Below are 12,838 nucleotides of genomic sequence, written 5' to 3' on the forward strand. Positions count from 1 at the left end.
TGAGGTTGAAATAGACACTAGAAAATGGCATGGGATTATTTCCCACGGTTATCCACGGGGACGGGAACGGTGATGAATTTTGTCCCCGTGTTATTCTCTAATCCTAAGCTTCATATGATTTCTGAAGCTGACTAGGGCATACATGGTGTGCAAAGGTTTTAAGTACCCCCATTCAGATTGCATGTTTCATTTCATCCAGTGTCTGCTAAACTTTTTTCAGCCACGACATACTAAACTTGGGGCCGCATTGAGAGGGCCTCCGAGCATGTGCAGATGTTGGCCAATGACGTCAAGCGTGTGTGCATGACATCGTCATGTCAATGCCCGCTCATGCTCGGCGGTCCTCCAGGCACAGCCTTGAGCTCGGGGGCCTTTCAAAACCCAAAGTGCCGGGTTTTGGACATCTCTCCATCTGGTAACCTTAAAATTCCGGCACGCCGGGGGCCAGAGGGGAGGAGAGGCGCCGGTGCCAGCAGTGACAGACTCCTATCTCTTGTGGCACACCCTGAATCTCGCCGCAGCACACACAAGCTGCTGTAGACTACTTGGTACAAGTTCACAAAATATCTTTCTACAAATCCATTTGCTTAGTTTTTAAAAATTGCACCTGTCATATGTACTATTTATTTATAAATCTGGACACTCTTTCAGGTCATTCAATGTTATTTATTTATTTTTTTTTTCAAGTAGTTAATAAAGCTGTACACTTCCCTCTCCCCATTCGTGGTTTCCCTACTCGCGGTTTCACATAATCGCAATTTTTTTTTCGGGGGGGGGGGGAAAGGAAACCCCCCCCATATTTTTGTCTTCCTCCCGGCATCCCGGCCTTACCTGGTGGTCTAGCTGGTTTTCGGGGCAGGAGCGATCTTCCTACGCTCCTGCCCCGTGCTGATAGCCATTAGGAAATGGCTGTGGGGAGTTCCCGTAGTCTCTTGAGAGATCGCTCCTACCCCAAAAACCAGCTAGACCACCAGGTAAGGCCGGGATGCCAGGGGAAGGTGGAAGGGAGGCGGGGATGGGTCAGAGCTGGATATTCGCGGTTTTTCGCCATTCGTGGTCCGGCTCTGCCACTATCCCCCGTATAGATCCATGGTGAGGCCCCACCTGGAATACTGTGTGCAATTTTGGAGGCTACATTACCGTAAGGATGTGCCGAGACTGGAGTCGGTCCAGAGAATGGCCACCCGGATGGTCTCGGGACTCAAGGATCTCCCGTACGAGGAACGGCTGGATAAGTTGCAGCTGTACTCACTCGAGGAACGCAGAGAGAGGGGTGACATGATTGAGACATTCAAGTATCTCACGGGCCGCATCGAGGTGGAAGAAGATATCTTCTTTTTCAAGGGTCCCGCGGCAACAAGTGGGCATCCGTGGAAAATCAGGGGCGGGAAACTGCACGGGGACACCAGGAAATTCTTTTTCACTGAAAGGGTGGTTGATCGCTGGAATAGTCTTCCACTTCAGGTGATTGAGGCCAGCAGCGTGCCTGATTTTAAGGCCAAATGGGATCTATTCACAGAGAAAGGTAGGGGAGGGTCATTGGGGTGGGCAGACTAGATGGGCCTTGGCCCTTATCTGCCGTCTATTTCTATGTTTCTATGAATAACGAAGGAGAAGTGTATTAGGCCTTCGTTAGGAGGTCCTTTTTCTTAGACACGCTAGCTGATTTAGCGTGCGTTAAATGCTAACGTGTTCTAACATGTCCATAGGCTATAATGGTCGCGTTAGAATTTAGCTAATTTTTAGCGCTCTCTAAACCAGCTAGTGTGCCTTAGTAAAAGGACCCCTTGGTCAGGTGAACAGTTAGTTACTTTATTTGATATACCGCCATTATTAACAAAAACAAGTCAAATCAAAGCGGTTAACAATAGATAAAAATCAAAGGGAAATTATTTAAAAAAACAACAATAAAATAAACACAACAGGGAAATGTGTGCTGTACAATTAACAATACTAGACACAAAACGACAGTCAGGGACAATAGCAAGAGGTAAGAACAAATAAGGTAAAAACAGGAGAATTTGAGCAAAAATCTTTCTCAAAAGTATGCCAGTGGCATACTTTTATATTTGACACCTGGGGCCGATCATTTTTTTAACACCCCCCCCCAACTATATAAAAAAAAATGATTACTCGCTGGAAAAGATGTCATGTCATGTTCTTCTGAATCCACATTAATTAGAATTGTAGAGGGAGGAAATGACATCATAGCCCGGGATGGAAGCATAATTCAGGAGCTCTGCTGAATAATAGCTAAAGTAGCATTCTCTTGCTGAACAAAACTAATAGGTCCTTCTACTAAGGTGCGTTTAGCCGTTTTATCGCACGCTAAAAATTAGCACGTGCTAAATGCCAACGCGTGCTGATGCATCCATAGGATTTAATTTAGCTAAAACAGCTAACGCACCTTTGCAAAAGAGGGGGTAAATCCCAGAGGTGTGACAACTCTGACTGATGTCGATGCGGAAAAAACTAGTTTACACAGAATTTTGTATAGCTTTAAATACAAAGAATTATATATGCTACATAAAGTGATCAAATTATACACACAGTCTGGCAGCTGGCCATTAACATTGTCTTTATTTCTTGTGACTTGTATTATTAGTCTGAATTTCTTTGGACCCCTGCTAGGAATTTCTTAAAAATCCATGTTTTTAGTGTAACATTGTTTGTTTACAAAATATGAGTTCTTGGAAGGAAAATTTTTCTGTAATCTCCATCAAAAAAGTGATTTGTCTAAAGCAGTGTTCTTCAACCACTGGTCCATGGACCAGTGCCGGTCCACAGAAATTTCCTGCCGGTCCACAGGGCCAGCACGTGCATCAGGCCCAACACAGTGTTCTTCAACCGCCGGTCCACAGTGCAATCGATGCGGCGTTATCTTCGAGCCAGCTCCCTCTTCCTAACTGATTCAGTGCACAAAGCCACGGGCAGGGGCTCCTACGGGCATCCTGCGCCTGAACCGGAAGCCTTCTCTCTGACGTTGCAACGTCAGAGGGAAGGCTTCCAGATGAGGCACGGGACGTGCAAGGTGCAATTAGTACTATTATGGGGGCGGGGTCTGGGGTGGAGATTGGGTAGAGATGGGCGGGGTCTGGCCCACGACTTAGCCCAGTGTTCCTCAACTACCGGTCCACGGACCGATGCCAGTCCTCAGAATAATTATTTTATTTCTGCGGTCCATAGGTGTAAAAAGGTTGAAAAACACTGGTCTAAAGCATTAAAGAAAACCTTGATACGCTTGGAGAGGAAAGGATTTAAATCAGCATATAATATATACTTCAATTCTTTATCCCAAGAGTCTCACAATACCAATTTCAATTCTCAAGATATAATAATAATCTTTTAATACTTTTTTCCTTTTCCTCTAGACATTTAAACTTTTCAGGCTTCAGCGGTGTCACTCGAAGCTAGGTTTTCTTTCATTGCTATGAGATTCACACACCCAGTGGATTTTTCACTTTGAGTATGGTGACCCCGTTTGGGTTAAATCTTGAGATCGAATGGCTGTCACTAATCTAGACCAGGAATGTCTATGATTGCTGGGTTGAAAGGTGATGTCATAAAAGGGAGTTTATAAGTGCTTTGTGAATGCACTGAAACCATTGCATGTCCAGAACTGCGGGGGCATATACCGTATTTCCCTGAAAATAAGATCTACCCCAAAAATAAGCCCTAGCATGATTTTCAGGATAGGTCTTAATATAAGCCCTACCCCGAAAATAAGCCCTAGTCCCTGGATTTGCTGGCAGCACCACACCCCCCTGCCTCTGCCCCCACCGTGCAGCCAAACCCACGCTGACTCTCCCATCTTTCCATCTTTTCCTCCCGTCCGAACCCCGCCGACCCTCTGACCGCGAGACCTACTACTTCCCTCCACAGAGTAGCATCAGCAGCACACTAAACAGGCTGCTTCGCGGCCTTCTCCCACCAGGGTATTCCATCTGCCACATCACTGATGATGTCATCAGCAACGCAGCGCATGGAAAGCCCCAGCGAGAGAAGGCCACGAAGCAGCCTGTTTAGCGTGCTGCCGACACTGCTCTGTGGAGGAAGGTATGTAGGTCTCACGGTCAGCAGGGTTTGGATGGCAGGGAGAGATGGAAGGATGTGATGGTTAGCGAGGGTTTGGCTGCACGGCAGGGAGGGCTGCTCAAGGGTTTTACTGCAGTTGCACAGAAGGGAGGGATAGAAGCTGGGCAAGGGTTCTGCTGCACGAGGGGAGGGAGGGATAGAAAGATGCTGTGCACAGTACAAGGGTTCTGCTGCACAGGGGGGTGGGAGGGAGGGATAGAAATTGCAGAGGGAAGGCAAAAGGGGATGGGTGAGAGGGGAGGAAAGGTGTTGCACATGTGGGGGAGAGAAAGGAAAGAGGAAAGGAAGGGAGAGATGATCATTGTACATGAAAAAAATAAGATCTACCCCAAAAATAAGATCTAGTGTGTTTTTTGGGCCCCAAATTAATATAAAACACTATCTTATTTTTGGGGAAACACAGTAGTGGTCTACGGCAGAAAAAGGTGGGTGTGAGGGTTGTGTACCAGATGGGTAAGATAGTTAATTAAGGGTAAGAAAGCAATTATCTCCATCCTTTTTATAGGGGAAAGGCCTTGAAAATGCCCCTTTTATTTGGCAAAACACGTCGGACATACTCCCCCTAGCTGACAAACAAAATACTTTAAAGATATAAAGTTTGCATTGAGAATCTCTAGTTGCTTAAGAAATGGTGGTGGAGCTGACTGATGTTTAAGTTAAGAATTTAGAAAGCTAAAATGAGAAATATGAATGATGACGAGGTGGGTGTGGGAATCTCATAGCAATAAGCTTTGAGCAACACCGCTGAAGCCTGAAAAATTTAAATGACTAGAGGAAAAAGAAAAAGTATTAGTATTAAAAGTTTTGCCAGTATACCCTGAGAATTGGATGCCACATTTTATGAAAAGAACACCTTGCCAATTTTTAAGCAGGGTGGAGGGGAATCCACTGTGTTGTCGGTGGTATATGACAGCCAGTGACACAGGAAATATTGTGTAGGTGGAATGGATTCCGCTATAAATATTTCTTAATACAGTTTATTAGATCTCATATTCCACCTTAGAAGCTAGTGTCCCACAGTGGGTGAAGAAATGTGTTGGATATTTCACCAAGACAACCATTCAAAACATCCTTCAAAATCATCCATGAAATACTTAGAGCAGTGGTTCTGAACCCTGTCCTGGGAACCCCCCAGCCAGTCGGGGTTTCAAGATATCCCTAATGAATATGCATGAGAGAGATTTGCATATAATGGAAGTGACAGGTATGCAAATCTCTCTTATGCATATTCATTAGGGATATCTTGAAACCCCGACTGGCTGGGAGGTCCCCAGGAAAGGGTTGAGAACCACTGACTTAAAGGAAGTAAAGATGGCCTTCATGGTTTTCAGCATTGAATGTTGAAAATCTTTGGGGAGATCTTAAATGTGCAGTGTGTTCAAGGAGACCTAAATATATTTCTGAGCTAGGAGGGCTCTGCAAGGAAGAGTGGGGGGGGGAAGAGGGGGGAGAATTTCAAAAGTAAGGTCTCTTAGCTGGCTACAGGAAAGGTTCAGAAGCTGTTATTTTCATCAAGGGTGGTGTTACAAAGTACTGACTTGAAGGGTGTCCAAATACTAATAATGTATTAACATTTGCAAAAGAAAAATGTTGTGTTAACTTTGTACCATGTAGGTTGTATCTGCCTCTGTTTACTGGAGGTTTCAACAAAATGCGCATTTTGACAGGGCTGGATTTAAGAACATAAGCAGTGCCTCTGCTTGGTCAGACCTGAGGTCCATCATGCCCAGCAGTCCGCTCACGCGGCGGCCCATCAGGTCCAGGACCTGTGTAGTAGCCCTCTATCTATACCCTTCTATCCCCTTTTCCTTCAGAAAATTGTCCAATCCCTTCTTGAACTCCAATACCATACCTTGTCCTATCACTCCCTCTGGAAGCACGTTCCAGGTGTCCACCACCCGTTGGGTGAAAAAGAACTTCCTAGCATTGGTTCTGAATCTGTCCCCTTTCAATTTTTTCAAATGCCCTCTCGTTCTTGTAGTTGTTGAAAGTTTGAAGAATCTGTCCCTCTCCACTTTCTCTATGCCCTTCGTGATCTTGTAAGTCTCTATCATATCCCCTCTAAGTCTTCTCCAGCGAAAAGAGCCTCAGTCTCTCCAATCTTTCAGCGTATGAAAGGTTTTCCATACCTTTTATCAAACGTGTCACTCTCTTCTGAACCCTCTCGAGTGTCGCCATATCCTTCTTTAGGTACGGTGATGCCATATTTTTAGGTCACTTAAACATGGTCAATTAGCTTCCAAACTGACCAATATAGAGCTCATTAAAATACACATCAGTAGCCATTTTGAAGACTAATCTATTTTGTTAAATTCCATAAAGAGCCATCGGAAGCGGCACTCCTAAGGGAAACAAGCCTCCCCGTTGAGCAAAAATATCAGCCACTAACTTCTTCATTGGCTCTTGGCTCATCAGCTGCAACTTATCATAATTCATCAAAATATCAGTACTGGTATTTATCCATTTCAACTTCCAAATTTGTCAAAAAGACTTCTCTTAAGTCGCCCAGGCAATCGATTTGAAGTGGGAATATAAGTATATGAAAAGGGAAGAGATGTGGAAAGGAAAATGAGGAATGTGTATAATAATGTTGAAGTTTTGTTTAAAGAGAGAAGTTTTTGTTTGACTTAAAATTTCTTTCTATTTTTTTTTTTCTTTCTAGAAACTAAGAAGCCTCCATTGGCGCCCAAACCAAAATTTGCCATGGGCCACAGGCCGATCCCTCCACCCATTGCACCCAAGCCAGATCTATCGTGTGCTAACCTTGCGCCAACATCAAAGAAACCAAAACCAGTCATTGCACCTAAGCCGAAGGTTCTCAAAAATTCTTCTCTCTCTGAATCGAGGTCTTCACCATGCATAGGAAATGGCATCAAGGCTTTGGAAGAACATCAAGGAAATGGTTCTATAAACTTGGACACCATGAATTGCAGAAATGGAGCACCGGTAGTAGGATGTGAAAACCCTGCATTTATTATTCCAACCTGCTTAGGCAGGGCAGAGTGCAGTCATAAGCTTGAAAATGACGAGGCATGGGCTAAAACTCAAACTGGTTTTGACCAGCTAGAAAAACTTGAACGCTTGGAAAACAGTAGAATGTGCCAGCATTCGGTACTTGTAGAAATGAGGAAAAAACACGATAATCCTAGTGAAAAGATCCTACGTACCAGTCCAGCGGTATCAAAAGACAACTGTTTCGGAGACCAGATTCCAACTGTTTCAAGAGTGGATGTACTTTCTAACGGCAATCACACAGAACACAAAACAGCAGCTAATGGATGTTACAATTATAAAAGAATTGACATGGAATTTACAGATTCTGACAAGTCTTTGTCCAGCTCTGAGGAATCTAGAGACAAACAAAGAGACAGTCTCGACAGGGTAGCTGAAAATGAATTGGAGGAATCAAAAGATTGCTCTATTTGCTCTTTAGACCAAGGTAGTTTGAAAAATGGCAGCATAGATAATGCGATGTTTCTAGCAAGTGATGTTAAGATATTGTGTTCTTCGAGCCCATATGTAGAGCCTTCCGCAAAAGCGCTTCCAGCTCCAAAGCCCAGGAATTGGCGTGCTGCATATCTGCTCCGTCAAGACTGCATAGACACTCTGGGAGAAGGACATAGTGAACCTGCCAGTTCAGAGGCTAATTCCAGTGAACCTTACAGCTGCGATTCAAAGAAATTTGCAAAAATCCATATACTCGAGGAGAGTGTTTCCTATCATGAGCAGCATTTAGAAAATTTGGATTATGTTTCAAAGAATGAATGTTCTAACCATGGTGAACAATTGTGTTTGGACTCCCAGGCAGTTTCCTCGGCCACTGTTCACACATCTTCTAGTTTGGTTGACGATGTTGATTTTGCCTTAGAAACAGACTTTGGCCTAGCAAAGTTGACAGATAAAACGGGAGAATATTCAAATGCAGGTGCTATGAAGAAAAGTACCAGCTTTTTGAGATGTAGCTCTCTATCTATGAGTTTGCCTAAGGAACTTAAGTTAACATATGACCAACACTTGCCTGCCTCTGATGGCACAGATGCCTCTGCCGAGAAAAAGGATTCTATAAAACTTGACAGTTTTCCAAGGACTATACCCAAGAAACCCCAAAGACATAGCTTGCCTGCAGCTGGACTGCTGAAGAAGTCTGCATCTGAGGAACTGGTTGAAAAGTGTTCTTATGTTTCCAGTGAGGAAACGAGTAGTGAAGGAAATCTGAATAGGACTCGCTTTAGGCATCTGTCGGCCAAAGAGCATGTGATGTCATCAAATTGTGACTTTCCAAAAAGGACATCAGAAAAGCCTGTCTGGAAATTACCTCATCCAATATTGCCATTTTCAGGCAGTCCAGAGTGCTTAAAGGCTGCTTCAAATAGTGAACCTTCAACCATTGTCATCAAGCCTAGAGCAAAATCATTGTCTTCAGTTGATATTGAAAGAGTGGAAAGGCCTGCCAAAGACTGTCCAAAGAAAAGCTCTTTAAAGAAGTTACTAAACATGAAGCTGTCTGTATGCATAATGAAAAGTGATTTTCAGAGGTTTTTGGCTAAGGGTAGCCAATCGGTGGACAGTGGCACTGCTACCAGTGTTTCATCTGCAGAAGGGAGTGGGATAAACCATAGTTTCAGCTTGGCATCCTCGGCAGGCGACAGGAAACAAAAACCTGCCAAAGCGAACTCTGCCGATTCTTCTAGCCCAACATTGCAAAAGAAAAAATCAAAGCACAGAAATGAGCTAGAAACCCCAAACTGCCAAAGGTCAGGGTCTTTGGACGAAGAGCAGTTATTCTCAGGAAAAAAGCCACCAGAGATACCGTCGAATGCTCTTATGACTAATTCAACCCCAGAATATGAAAATGTTCAACACTATGAAGAAATTCGAGAATACGAAAACTTGCCTTTTGCTCTGACTGCTGATAAATATCCATGTTATGAATGGCAGAATACCAGTAATGTCACGGACTGCGACTCCAGCATATATGAGGTGGAAGACCCCTGTGAAGCCAAGAGGAGCTGTAGAATCTATGGACAATGCAACATATACAGCAGGTAATACTGATGAGTTAATAAACAGTCAATCAAAACCTGGCATAATTCTATATGTTGGAATGAAAATTGAGATTCTTAAGTACCTCCCAGAGGTCTGTACTTTATTAACATACTGTGTGTGTATATATACACACCATTTTTTGTTGTATACATGTTACTTCATCAGAAGTCTGACTCGGTACACATTTGATTTTGATATAATCTTAGGGGGGGGGGGAGAGATATGGGTTATTTTTGTTAGTATTTTTGATGAACTGGGCCTAGAACGTTTTGGTAAAAATATATGGATATTGGGGTTTTTTCCATGCAGAATAGACTGAGCTTTGCTTAAGCTGAGTTTGGATTTCACTCATGCAACTCGTAAATTGAATTATCTGTAATTAAGGTCAGACACAGGAGCTCGTTTGACCCTTTGGGTTGGATAGGAAGCTGCGATTCCTTTCAGGATGTTAGAAGGGTATAGAGCGCTTTCTACAGGTGTCTTCTCTCATTCAGCAATCAAAGTGATGAATCAAGCAGTGGCACGTAAAGTGTAGCTTTGTTTTTTTGGGTCATTGTGATGAGCAGATACATGCTTGCCTCTTTGTATTTCAGGGCTAGGTTTTGGTTTCCTGCAACTTTTACAAGGGAAACAGTTGTGCAGGAAAAGAAAATCATGCCAGGAAAATCTTGTCATTGCACTGGAAGATTTTTTTTTTTTTTTTTTTTTGGGGGGGGGGGGGGAGAGGGCGGAGTGGGTGTTGAGAAAGAAAGGCCTGGGAGTCTCTTTGGATTTCCTTCTCGGTTACAACCAGAGTTGAGGTTGGGCACCACCAGCTATATGGGTGGTTTATTCACTGATGTTTTATAAGCTTTCCATGTCGGGCAGCCCAATCCTTGTAGTAACTGTCCTTAGTCAGGGGCAACCCACATGTGTTTGTTTTGGAACCTTGTAATCAAAGGATCTTAATCCAGCCACTAAGTATTGCTACTTCACTGTGACATGCAGTGACATGCGGTGACAATTATAGCTGGGGATTCGGTAGATGAGCTAAACCCGAGGTGACCAACCTTGGTCCTCGCCAAGTCAGATTCAGGATTTCCAAAATGAATATGCATGAGATCTAGTTGCATACAACGGAGACAGTGCATGCAAATAATCTCATGCGCATCCATTGGAGAAATCCTGAAAACCCCAATTAGATTGAGGTTCTCGAGGACTGAGGTTGGACACTCTTCTGCTACAGACAGATTACTAGTAACAAAAAAAAATATAAAAAATATTTATTTAGATATATTTAATAAACTTGTGATCCTATGACGATTCAACACTTAAAGCTTAGGACTTCTTTTATGAAGCCGTGTTAGCGGCTTATCGCACGCACCTTTTTAGCGTGCGCAGGCCGAAAAACTACCGCCTGCTCAAGAGGAGGTAGTAGTGGCTAGCGCGGCCGGCAAATTAGCGCACTATTACGTGCGTTAAACCGCTAATGCAGTTTTGTAAAAGGAGCCCTTAGTGTATTGAAATTTTATTGAACACTAAGTGGTGTTCTGAGGGTCGTTGACATCTTTGAAGGGTGTTATCAAGGGTATCAAAAAAAGATTTCCCCTATAAACTGGAATTATTGTGGAATAACCCCTGCACTATTTCTAATTTGAGTGCCAATTATACGATATTTCTACAACAGTAAAGGATAAATATAGAATTAACCGTTGCTGATTGAACCGATATAAAAAATTGTTATTTATTCATTCAATTTTCTAGTTTAATTCGTTTAGTTTTCTATACCGTTCTTCCAGAGGAGCTCAGAACAGTTTGCATGAATTTATTCAGATACTCAAGCATTTTTCTCTCTTTGTCCTGGTGGGATCACAATCTATCTAATGTACCTGGCTTCAATGCTAAAAAATGTAAGGTAATGCGCCTTGGCAGCAGAAATCCATGCAGAACTTACACACTCAATGGTGAGACTTTAGCTAGGACTAAGGCAGAACGTGACTTAGGCGTGATCATTAGCGAAGACATGAAAACTGCCAATCAAGTGGAGAAGGCCTCATCAAAGGCAAGACAAATGATGGGTTGTATCCGTAGGAGTTTCGTCAGGCGGAAGCCCGAAGTCATAATGCCGTTGTACAGATCCATGGTGAGACCTCATCTGGAATATTGTGTACAATTCTGGAGGCCACATTACCAAAAAGATGTGCTGAGAGTTGAGTCGATTCAACGAATGGCCACCAGGATGGTCTCGGGGCTCAAAGATCTCCCGTATGAGGAAAGGCTGAATAGATTGCAGCTATACTCACTCGAGGAACGTAGAGAGAGAGGAGACACGATTGGAAATGTTTAAATATATCACGGGCCATATCGAGGTGGAAGATGATATCTTCTTTCTTAAAGGAACCTTGGCCACAAGAGGGCACCTGCTGAAAATCAGGGGTGGGAAATTTCATGGCGACACCAGGAAGTATTTCTTCACCGAAAGGGTGGTTGATCATTGGAACGATCTTCCACTTCAGGTGATTGAGGCCAGCAGCGTGCTAGATTTTAAAAGGAAATGGGATACACATGTTGGGATCTCTAGGGGGGTAAATCAAGGGGGGTGAGTCATTAGAGTGGGCAGACTTGATGGGCTATGGCCCTTTTCTGCCGTCATCTTCTGTGTTTCCAATGGAGGGGGAGGGTTAAATGACTTGTCCAGAATCACAAAGAGCAGCATGGGTTTGAACCCACAATCTCAGGGTGCTGAGGCTGTAGCTTTATGTTTAAATATATTAAATGTCAAAGGGCACACAAACAGATCAAACAAAGCATAACAATTTTATTTGGTATACGCACATTATGATCCCCTCGGCCCCCCATCCATCCCTCCCCCCATATCTCATAACCCAAAACCAGTCCAAGAGCACACTAAGCATCCAACAGGCAAGGTCACAAATTCAAGAGTCGAGTCCGAGCTTGAGGAAAGAGGCTGTAGCTTTAACCACTGCACCACACTCTCCCCCGCTTAAATGTATAGAATCGGGGCCTAATGAGGTGAGGAATAGCCTAGCGGTAGACATGCTGCCTCAGCACCCTGAGGTTGTGGGATCGATTCCCAGCGTTGGGCAAGTCACTTAATCCTCTATTACCCTGGGTACAAAATAAGTACCTAAGAACATAAGAATTGCCGCTGCTAGGTTAGACCAATGGTCCATCCTGCCCAGCAGTCCGCTCACACAGCGGCCCCTAGGTCAAGACCCCAGTGCTCCAGTGACTATGTATAAACCGCTTTGAATGTATAACCAGAAAAAGGCAGTATACAAGTCCCATTCCTCCCTTTTCCCTTTGTGTACAGCTGATGGGAGTGTCAGATATGCAGGTATAAGCAATGCAGACAATAACGGGCACACAAAGAGTAATTTTAGGCATGATCTGGTGATGTAGCAAATCTCAGTGGAGCAGGCATGTGCCATCTGGAAAATAGGCTCAGACATGTAGCATAGCCATGCTTATGTGGCTTGTATGTGATGCTCCAGGGCCAGCTTAAGGAAAGTTGTTATTATAGGACTTCATAGACGAGTACTAGCAGGAGAATGACCTAAAGAATCTGGCTTCTGTTTAGCTGTCAGCATTTCACTTTCTCTATTTTTCAAACTATCCCCCTCTTTTACTAAGGTGCATTAGCTGTTTTAGCGCATCCATAGACTCATAAATGGGCGTGTTAGCGTTTAGCTCATGC

The 12,838-nt window shown here is 43.7% G+C and overlaps 1 protein-coding gene across 2 annotated transcripts in view; it reads left to right on the plus strand.

The window, feature by feature from the left end:
• The window catches only part of FGD6 (FYVE, RhoGEF and PH domain containing 6), a 183,758-nt gene that overhangs the window by 55,025 nt on the left and 115,895 nt on the right, over window positions 1-12,838 (plus strand). For both annotated transcript variants that reach the window (XM_033953297.1, XM_033953296.1), the window contains exon 2: window positions 6,758-9,140. In XM_033953297.1, coding sequence (XP_033809188.1) covers window positions 6,758-9,140 — 2,383 coding nt within the window. The remainder of the gene's footprint in view (window positions 1-6,757; window positions 9,141-12,838) is intronic.

The sequence above is a fragment of the Geotrypetes seraphini genome, chromosome 7 (assembly GCF_902459505.1).
Source record: "Geotrypetes seraphini chromosome 7, aGeoSer1.1, whole genome shotgun sequence".
NCBI lineage: Eukaryota > Metazoa > Chordata > Amphibia > Gymnophiona > Dermophiidae > Geotrypetes > Geotrypetes seraphini.